The 11324-nt window shown below is 36.3% G+C and overlaps 1 protein-coding gene across 1 annotated transcript; it reads left to right on the forward strand.

Annotated features, from left to right (window-relative positions):
- Positions 1-487: 487 nt before the first annotated feature.
- Positions 488-6961, forward strand: LOC139719689 (uncharacterized). The gene is made up of 4 exons (XM_071631088.1): positions 488-748; positions 2956-3216; positions 4874-5155; positions 6432-6961. The coding sequence occupies exons 1-4, from the start codon at positions 508-510 to the stop codon at positions 6527-6529; spliced, it is 882 nt and encodes a 293-aa protein (XP_071487189.1). The 5' UTR covers positions 488-507; the 3' UTR covers positions 6530-6961.
- Positions 6962-11324: the final 4363 nt, after the last annotated feature.

The raw sequence follows: 11324 nt of genomic DNA on the forward strand, positions 1-11324 counted from the left end.
GTATATTGACATTTTTTTGATTCCTGCCCTAGTCAACTAGTAAAGGTATTTGCCCTCGGGATCATAAGTTCGCAACTGTTTTTGTTGAAAAATGAAATAAACTTTGAACTTTGAACTTTGAACTCTGTACATACATGTCATACACGTCACGTGCCTCATTGCATAAAATAGGCAGGATGATCTGGTTTCTCCATATATACTTTCTCCCTCGGTCAGCATGGTCACAGTCATATACTTATTTAGGTACGGTTTTCACAATATATTTGAAAATATTGTTTTGGTAGTTGTATTGTGAACCGCGTTCTTCAAAGATAACCTCAAAAAATCTTAAAAGTATCCCATTATTATGACACGGAAACAGTGCTCACAAAATGCTTGCAATTATAATAACGAACGGTGTTTCTTTCTTCTTTTTCTTTTGTCAAAGACTTTTGCACTAAGGATGTCAGGATTTCAAACGGTACTATAAGAAGATTGATACGGGGCATCAGGGGCATCAGTGATACCATGGATCCTGCTAGGGTCCATGAGGATACAAACAAAGAAGACACCTTAATGCAAGCGCTCAAGGATAACGGAGATATTGACCCTAAGAATGACGGAGACGGGATGAGCTCCGACAGTGATGCTATTAAATTCTTGCAACGATGGAGTCGCAGAGGCAGTCACAACCGCAACCCACTGGTCTCCCTGTGTCTGGCCGCTGAATGTGCAGAGTGCAACCCGGTGGACCGAGAGTTTTTTATAGGTAATAACTAATGTTTGTGAAATCCCAAAAGTATATCTATTTTCCGGATCTTGGTGGAACTAAAAGTGGAAAGTAGCACCAACCTGAGGTCTCCGCGTAATGCCTTACATCCAGTGGTTTATAAAGAAGTTTTTTTTTTTTTTTTTTGGTGGCCCCTAAACATCAGATTTGAATGAAAATTCAAACGTATTCTTCATCTAGATATAATTTGTAATTGGATTCAAGTTATACCGGTTTAATTTCTCCACCTATTATACATTGACTGAAAATAGAAGTAGTTTGGTGAAACAAAAAACTAAACCTGCTCACCGAATAAGTATTAAAATAATAAACAATTATTGCACCGCTGTTCATTTGCATAATAAACCGACAAAAGTAAATGAGGATCTGAATACGCAGAAGACTTGTTATTACCTTAGAGAAACTGAACAAATATATCAAAGAGAATATAAAGTTGCTCTCTAGAGCAGGTCAGACGATTAGAAAAGTACAGAAAAGTGTTCGAAATATTCTTAGTTCACAAAAAGGGGAATTAACCAATTATTGTCTGTAAACAGAGATACAAGAGATAGAAGCAAACAAAATTATTCCAAAAAAAAAGTAGTGAAAATTGAAGAAATTGTTTATGTAAAAGATCTTTGATGATGATAAGAAAAATATTCATTTCAACTCAGCCCGCGTTTCTATATCGAAGGAAGAAAAAAAAAACACCACAACAAATGTGAATAAATTGTATTTGATAACGATTGCCGAATGTGAACTTGTGATTTTTTTTTAATGGAGGGGGGGGGGGGTCGTCAAATGGTGTACACCCCCTGCAAATGTTTAAATTTGAGATGAGCTGTGTGTTGTGAAAATAGCTTGAGGTTGAATCCTCCCGGAAAGCCGATGTTATTACTTTACAGATTAACTCCGACAAGGAAAACTGATATGAAAGGAATATGAATATGAAAGGAAACTGATATAATCTTCTAGTTTATAGTTCTTTATAAATTGGTATATCTGATTAGTGTCTAGATATATTCAGTTGAGCAATCTAGATTTTCACTTCGACAATCTTAACAGAAGTAGGGATGAAATTACTACCATATAAAGACATATCATGAAGACACATCTTCCTTAGAGAGTGACTGATAGTTATGCATTGGCATGAATCAATTGTCATTTTATCTGTGGGGCAGATCCAGTTTGGCATATACTTCATATGTATAATTACATATATATATATATATATATATATATATATATGTATATTCACAACAGTAGGTCAATATAAACTCCGTTGGAGACGTAAATTTGACGAATTTTCGCCCATAGGGCTTTGTCAAGTCAATACATACAAAATGTATTGACTTGACAAAGCCCTATGGGCGAAAATTCGTCAAATTTACGTCTCCAACGGAGTTTATATTGACCTACTGTTGTGAATCTATACTTTCTTAGGACTCCGAGCAGAAACTATCTATTGCTGTTATTCATATATATATATATATATATATATATATACTGACATCAAAGGACTTAACCACAACATGGCGGGGCGGTGCAAGAACAGTAAATCTATGTACCCAACACCAGCCACGTCTATATGGGCAAGATTTGCTGTCAATATATATATATATATATACCCACACACATTTGGCGGCATCAAATATGGGATTGAAAGGTTTGCACTATTGTAACAGGGAACTTAATCTCTCGAAATCCTTGGTTTTACCAAACATTTTGGAATTATTTTAATATATTTTTCGTTTAAAAGTAATCAATATCCATTTAACACCGTTGAATCCAACCAGGAATGTGATTTCTTCGCAATTCTTGCAAATTTATGCGTGTATAGGTTCTATGGCATCATATTGAATGGTTGCATTCCATGGCTTTGATGTTATATGCTTAGAGCAGCTCTTCCATTGAGTTTGGATATGAAGACAAAAGAAGAAGTTCCTGATTGTAATAATTTTAAGCTGCATTTTAAGGGAAATGTTGCAATTCTGTATGGAACTTGATGGTAATCTATGTACTTTTTAGTTTTTCTTGAAACCTTCCCTTTATCTATATCAACGGACTAAAAAAGGAGTAGGTCCTACAGGTAATAGTCTTTCATAAAAAGTACACGCATAACCATCGACCATCTTGAGCACATTGAAAACATTGAAAACATAAATAAAACAGAAAAAAAAACTTCTTTACCTCTCTTTCCTTAACAGGACGTCACCCGGTCTCTTTGGTAGAACTGTGGTATTTGGCATCAGAGAGAGGACTACAAACCGATTCCCTTTTAAAAGCAATCAATGCACTCAGAGAGAAAGATCCTGAAGCAGGAATCGGAACGACTACACCACAGAGAGCTAATGTGTATTTTGAGTTGCGTGATTGGAAGACTAAATACCAAGGACAGAATCAGCTTGAAGACCTCTTCACGTGTCTGAGGGATTTCAAACTTCAGGATAAAGTGGACAGATTACAAAGTAAATAGGGACTTACTTACTTGGGTATTGGCTATTGCAATATTTTGTAACAGTATTAGGGGACCTTCGATATCTTAATATTAATTTTCGCAGGGTAGGTCGCAGTTTCAATCTTTAGGAGTTGCATTGGTGGCATGCTGACCTGATGTTGCATTATGATATTAAAAAAAAAATCATTATTGCATCATTAAGCCAATAGAGAACATCAAAATACCCTTGCTGAATCGCTGTTTGTTTTATATATTTCTTATACATCAGTTCTTGCATCTTTGTATCTTTACCTTTATCAGTTATAGTAAATCGCGTGTGTTTGTTCAAACAAAAATAATAATGAAGTTTTTCAGAAGTGATTGTACAGTCTGTTCTTCTTCTTCTTCTCCTCCTCCTTTTATGCCTCAGCCACGAAGTGGTGCCGGAGGCATTATGTTTTCGGGTTGTCCGTCTGTCCGTCCTTCCGTCCATCCGAAAACAATTTTATCGACAGCGTAACTAAAAAACCGTTTGATGTATGGTAATAAAAATTGGCATCTATAATGTATGAGTGGGCGAAGTTGTGCCTATCAACTTTTAGGTGCACATGCTTAAGGTCAAAGTTCAAATGCTCAAAATTTCTCTATTTCCTCCATATCCATGCAATGCCTAAAGGTGTTGTTTTCTTTAAACTTAGCTTAGATATGTACTACAAATAAAGATTCTCCAGAAAGAGTTTCGGGTCATGAGGTCAAAGGTTAATGGTTAAAGGTAAAATCAAAATGTTGAAATTGTACGTTTTTCTCTATATCTCGCAAATGGTTCAATGTATCTTCGGGGAAATTAGTATATATGCATGTAATGACTGGCAGGGATTATCTAGGGAATTTGGGGGTCATGGGTCAAAGGTCAGGGGTCGAAGTTTTGAGGTCAACTCCTCAAAATGTCACTACTTTCCTCATATTTATGCAATGCCTTCAGGATTTTTCTTGAAACTTGATATATACATGTATTACCAATAAATATTCTGTGGGAAGTTTCTTCCCAAAAAGTCAAAGGTCACAAGGGCAACGGTCAATTTTGCTATATCCTCCATATCTCGAAAATAACTCAAGGTATCATCATGAAATTTATTATATGTTTATACATATGTTCTACCTAACAGTGATTCTCTTTGGAACTTTAAGGTCAAAGGTCAAGCGTCAAACGTCAGGTTTTGATATTAATATTTTACCATTTGATACTGAAAATACAAGTTTTCTCCATATCTTATTAAACCTAGTTCAGGGAAAGTGAAAATTCAACACATTTGTGACAAATCTGTCATTTTTATATTTTGCCAGTAATGTGAAACCAGTGGCGGATCCAGAGGGGGCGCATCGGGCGCGCCCCCCCCCCCTTTCTTTTTTTGTTCTTTTGGTTAAAACAAAAGAAATGAAAAGAAAACAATGGGGGGGGGGGTAAGTGCGCTCCCTTTTATTTTGTAAAGGAGCCTCCCCTTTACGGAATTCCTGGATCCGCCCCCTGGAAACTGTCATAACACATTGTCAAGACATTGTACTATAGCTCTATTGGGAGAATCCTGCATTATGGTGGTGGCATACCAGTTGCCGTAGCGACATTTGTAGTTTTTGCTTTGTTTTATATTATTCATGTGGTTGTCTACGTTATGCTTCTTTTTATACAGAATTCCGAAATTATACCAGCGAGAAGATTCCCTCCTATGTATTCAATAAATTCATATTAGAGATCGCCGACAGACGAAAAATAAAGGAGGTCTTCGAGAACCTCGACATACCTCAAAGTAGTGTTGATCAACTTGACAACTGCGAAACGAATTTTAATCATCATGCAATAAACTGTCTGACAGCATGGAATGAAGGAAATTCCTGCGCGAATCGTTTGGTCTTACTCGACTTGGCAATGGAAGATGCCGAATGTTCCCCAGTTGCCCGAAATTTTTTCAAAGGTAATGCAAGAAATATTAGGGCCAATTGAGTTTTTTTTTTGTTCTGTTCATGAAGTTGGAAAAAAAAAACTAATGCAGCTTATAAAATCCTTTGTCAATTTAGTATCTCAGTGCCCGCCAAAGGTTTTTTAGAAACTACATTCGAAAGTCTTTGAGGATGTGAAAGTATATCCTCTTTTTTTTTTTAAAGAAAACGAGCAACGGATGTATCCTTATAACACCCTTACAATTTCGACACAGAAGCTGACACACTCAGCGAATAGGCTATTACGTAAACATGTTTGACAGAATTTTCACAGCTTTCCTCAAAATGGAACGCGTAATATGGTATTAAACGATTGTAGAACATACAAGACTTTTCAATCTCCTCAGTCTCAAAACCTAATTGTTGTAGTGTGTTACTCATATATGACAGCTTCGGGTCTGTATTGTTTTCTATATACATACATTAATGCTATGTCAAGGTATATTCAGATTCTCAATTAATGGTGATGACACAAGCATCAATACTTCACTTCGTAATATCATAGGAATCCCTTCTAATGTTGGATATATAATCAGAATACCATTTCATAGATTTATTCATATCTTTTCATCAAATTTCTTGAAATTACAGTTCATGCACTGACAACATCTGTTTTTTATAATAAAATTTCTGTCAAAATCATTTCAATTAATCAAAAAGAAATATTTGATTTGCTGCAAGATCTAAAACAGTTTGAATCATCATTACTTACTTATTTTAGTTCTTAGTAAAGCTTGCAATCTCTTCAATGTTGAATGTATGCAGGACAACAAAAGAGGTATAGGCCTGCTGGCTTATTTTCATCCGTCTACATTGACTCAAAATAAGAGTTAGTGAGTGAAACGAAACATCACCGCCTTCCAACAATGTCCAAATATATAAGTGTGAAAAAGTATAAAGGATTATTTGCGCAGACGCTCATTTGCACACCACTATTTGACCATTCATCACAAAAACGACAAAAGTAGCACCCCTCCATTTTCACGGGAGTACCCAAAATAGGTGGAGTGGTCAACGGTGAGATGTTACTACCTTAAACAAAATATTTCAAAAGCAATTCCTCTTCTTTATAATTCTTGAGGTAAGAATCATACAATGAATATGAAATTGTCTATATTGCATTTTGTAGGAAAACACTTTATATGTCATTTCATATGTATGAAAAATAATGTGCACCATCGAAAAATTAAGAAAGGAATCAGTTCAATACATTTTATTAATATTATTCAATGAATGATATCATTTTTCCAGATTTTGATTTTGAAAGTTGCAAGTGCATCTACTCTCCTGGTAGCCGACCAGAACACCCTCCTATACTGTTTGACGAGTCATCGGAGGAGAGAGAATAAGGCAAGATGGAGGTCGAGGGCCTACATTAGGAACTTTGTCCGACTAATTTTGCCACAGGAAGCAGGATACGAGTCAGGACCAAAGGTATTAGGGAGTTTTCGCTACACGACGGAAGGACCGAGAATGCGCGGAAGCAATCAGCTGTGACAGTCCCCGTACTCGGACTTCCGTCCCATCATCTAAGCAGTTTCGCTTTCCTGTACAGGACGGGAGCGTATGAATAAGATCGCTGATTGGCTGGCTGGCTGGCTGGCTGGCTCACTTGCTGCCAAGCATCGGGACCGAACGCTTTTGTGGGCGAGTGCCGTACTTGTTTTCCCCAGGACGGTGCTTTTCTCGGCATTTGCAGGACGTTAATTTTAGCCGAGAACCGTTCTCATTTTCCCCAGGACGGGATGTGTTTGTTTGTTTGGTTTTTTGGTATTTTTAGAACTGGGGATGCGCAGTGCAAATCCTGCACACGGTACGCTCAACTAGCGGTCGCGTTGTGCTTGCTATAGTCCCCTAATCAGGCTAATGACAGCATTGACAGCTCATGAACTTTCTTTGGCTGCCAAGACAAAGATGGACAAAAAATCCATTTGTCTTTCACGATATTTATATTTAGATAATATCCTGATAATTTTCCTTTTCATAGATATGTTGTGGCAAACATATAGCAATCCCAAATACAAATCATTTATTTCAGTGTATTTGTAGAACTTTATGATATTGTTACTGCAAGAAATTTAAATATTGTAATTACTGTTATATTCATTTCTCGTACCTCCTTAAGCCGTTTTTTTTTACTTATGAGTAAATTTTACTTTAAAAGCTATATTCTTCTTTATGTTTTCATCCAGAATAATTCATTGTGTTATTTTTGCCAGTTAAAGAAGAACTTATATGTATTGCTTTCGAATTTTTAATGCGTGTTAATGTGTATATCATTCATATACTTATTCAAATTAGCACCTGATACCAAGTACTGCGATAACTGTTAGCACTCTAAGGACTCGGCTTGTCATTCGTATTATATACGTCTCTATATCATATAAGTGGAAAATTGAGCAAAGAAAATGCGAATCCATCGGGATTCGAACCCGAGACCTCCGGATTGCTATCCCGGTGCTCTACCGACTGAGCTATAGAAAGCCCTAGTTCAGTGTTCGTCCCAGAAACCCTAAATTCTCAATAGTCGAATGGTCAGAAGCTGTAGCAGTGTGTTTGTGTGTGACAAACACGTACACACTTGAACCTGGCATAAACCCGAAGGATAATTCAACTTGGGGATAAATGCGAGGGACCACCGAAGTGATTCAGATTTTTGAGTATGTAACAAACGCAAACAGAAAAACTGACCAGAATTAATATCATTTACTAGTGGAAAATTAAGCAAAGGAGATGGGATTCCATCAGGATTCGAACTCGAGACCTCCGGATTGCTAGCCAGGTCTCTAATGACTGAGCTATAGAAAACCTTAGTTCAGTTTCCCTATATCTTTAATGATTATGTGCATTGTTATATACATTGATATCAACAGTTGTTGTCAAGCTGATGTTATAACTATCTTGTATTTCTGTAGCTTGTGGTTGCATAACATTCATGTTCAATTCTAAGCAGGAATTAACCTCGTTCTATTACGTAGCCTCTTGATGTATGTCAAAACAATCATCACACCCATTTTTTTTTCCAGTCATTACAGTCTATCACCTCAAACCGAATTTTGTTGCCAATGTTCATTATGAGTAGAGGAATATTATAGGTTTTCCCTGTCAGTTCCATACATTTGTCACTCAAGTTCCTATTCCGAGCATTCGAATTCATGTATTCCACGCTAGCTAATGCAGCACTGAATCAGCAATGAAATTCAAAATCCCGTCATTCGAATTCACTATCGGAGCGTTCAAATTCACTACTGGAGATTCAAATTTACGAGAAGAGCACGGATTTCAGCAATGAGCATTCAAATTCATGTCAAGTTGGCGACTGAATCTCGTCGGTAATACAAATTCGTGAATAGGCATCCATGTTCCAGATAACTGCATTCAATTTGAAAATAGTCCTGAATTCAGTTAGTTTGGGGCCGTGTATGTGTGTCTTTTTCATTCAGCTTCGAAAATATTGGTTTGGAGTAGAGTTCTCCCTGTTCATGGAAATATTTGAACTCGGGCTACACGAAAAGAAATATACAGGCACATGTCCCTCGGATAGGACATAAAATGGAGGTCCCGTGTGTGAGATAGTCACAACTCATTCACGTAAAAGATCCCACTTCATTTACTCATCGCAAAAAGCATAGTGTTTAACCCAGGGAAGTGGTCCCACCTCACATCCAATTGAACCCCATGGAAGACCAGCTTTTGCATCTGAATATGGGCTTTCCAGCCATCTTCTAAAATGGAAAATGAAAGAGACAAACAAATATTAGGCATATTTTAGGCCTACAAACGAGCATGCTATTGAAGACTGGTTGACACCTTCTGGGGAAAAAGCAATTTCGACCGCATTGAAGCTGATAACATGAATTTGTATACGTCTTGTTTGCTGTTTATTGCTGTCTTATTGGTTTACTTTTGCTTGACTATGTGAGATAATTGTGTGTCAGTTTGCCTTTAAATGCATGCATTGCCATTATGTGGTTAGTGTTGGGGCGTCGTCAGCATGAGTATCATCAAGAAATATGATTAAATTGCCGTTGTGTTGTTTGGATGGACTGCTGATTGGACCTTGGAATTTGAAATTCATTGAGATAAAAAATAAAGAATACATGAACAGAGAACAATGCAGAACCTTTAACCCTTTGTGCCACATTAATTTCTGACCATAGGTATGTGCGTAAAAATTCGTGCACACTGGATTCATTGGTACAGAAAGGGGTAAACAATCACAATTACACTATCTGCAAGCCTTCATTGGTTGTGTATGCCCTTTTCCCTTTCTTAAAAAAAAAAAAAGTCTACTCCGTTTTCTTCGTTAAATTGATTGCACGAAGTAGGAACTTGATCGCCTGAAAGCTATTTCATGAGCTTAAAACAATGAAGGTTTTTGATTTGAATATTATTAAAGTAGCAGTAATTATGTTTAAATATATACATGATCAACTTCCATCATCGCTTGATAACATGTTTAGGTTCAATACTTCTGTCCATTCGTACCCTACTCGTATATGTAGAAATTTCCACCTTTTGAATCCCAAATTATTGGTGACACATAAATCTATAAGATATTCGGGTCCGGACATTTGGAATAATCTCCAGGATAATATAAAGTCTTGTTCAAGTATTTATTCTTTGAAAGCTTCACTTAAACGATATTTGATACAATTATATTCTCCAAACCAATTGAGCTAACAAATATTTATAGTGTAGATTGTCATCTTATTGTCAATCTCTATTTTCTTCCTTCAACTGCATCTTGCACTCTCACCTGCAACTGCACTGCACTCACCTGATCACCTTCCTCCAAGAGAGTTATGTCGTTGGATAGTCATTTTATGAGGCCTCCATCCATTTCAAGCTTAATCGCTTATGATGGTGGTCTCCTGCATTCAATTATCTCTGTTGTTTACTGAAAAATACTGTATATCTTATTTTATGTTTCTGTGTATCTACATTGCTCAATGCAATCACCTATGTGTATCTATTTATGTACTGTTATCGATTTATTTCACTGCACTTGTTATTCTTTGTCTTTGTACTTTTTGAAGTTTGCATTCAAATTGCATCTGATTGAATGCAGAAATAAAAGCAAACAAACAAACAAAATGAAATTGAACGCGCCAAACAAGCACATCGGGACTATCACAAAAATGTGTCATGACTATATGAATGCACGAGTAGCATATGAATAGTAAATGCAATGCTCGCAATTGGAAATTGAACGCCCAAGCGTGAATTTGATTTGACGAAAAACGAAATAAAGATGGAATTGATTGCTCGGATTCTGAATTTTAATGCCCGAATATTTTCGCTTGTGTGAATTTGAATGCACATTAATAAACTGGAATGACAAAAGTTATTTGCACAGGAGTACACACTTAAAATTTCGATACAGACCTTAGCTAAAGAGGTATGTCAATGCTCAAATCTATAGGCCTATTCTTTCATTGATAGGCCTACCGCTTCGATATTCCGTAGCTAAGTTGTAAACCTTGTTATTCCAAACATTCATCGTATGCTCTATGTACCGATGCCTAAACTGTCTGTAATCGCATGTAAACTTTGTGTTAAATCCTCATTTTGTTGAATGAGCGTTGGATAATGTAATTTTGTAGATCCTACGTTTGAATCATTTATCAATACATTATACGCAATAAAAATAGTTCTGCTTTATTTATCCGCACTCATCATGCTCATCCTCATCCTGCTTGCAAACTCGATGTGAATATAAGAGAGTTCGTCACATTTTTTTTTTTTTTTACATGTTAGATTGACTTGCAATAATTATTGTATGAGATATCTCGTCTATTTCTTCGGAATCTGCGTGTTTATTATCTTGGTTTGAAGTGGTATACGAAAATTTACTAACATCAAGCGTCATCATGGTGAGGATGAGTTGGAGTTAAGATTTTGATTAATGCTTTGTAAAGTTGGGAGGTATTCATTTACAAGTAAAATTCTTCATGTATGTAAACTGTCTATAATTTGTGTCTGTTTACTTCTTTTTCTGATACTTGTGAATTAATATATTGAAATAATGTTTTCATTTCTACGTTTTTGTAGAGATAAAACGTCACGTATTCTGTTTGATAAGTGCTAGTAATAAACCGGCAGGCCCATCATGTACAATATTGAATTATACTTTAATACTCT

This window comes from Diadema antillarum, unplaced genomic scaffold (genome assembly GCF_040938485.1).
Source record: "Diadema antillarum isolate AM-2024a unplaced genomic scaffold, OU_Dant_1.0 scf00000113, whole genome shotgun sequence".
Classification (NCBI taxonomy): Eukaryota; Metazoa; Echinodermata; class Echinoidea; order Diadematoida; family Diadematidae; genus Diadema; species Diadema antillarum.

Excerpts from the sequence above, each read along its gene's own strand:
- LOC139719689 (XM_071631088.1), top strand. The coding sequence starts at position 508 with ATGGATCCTGCTAGGGTCCATGAGGATACAAACAAAGAAGACACCTTA. Across the intron at positions 749-2,955 it reads GGACCGAGAGTTTTTTATAG|GACGTCACCCGGTCTCTTTG; the intron begins GTAATAACTAAT and ends TTTCCTTAACAG. Across the intron at positions 3,217-4,873 it reads TAAAGTGGACAGATTACAAA|AATTCCGAAATTATACCAGC; the intron begins GTAAATAGGGAC and ends CTTTTTATACAG.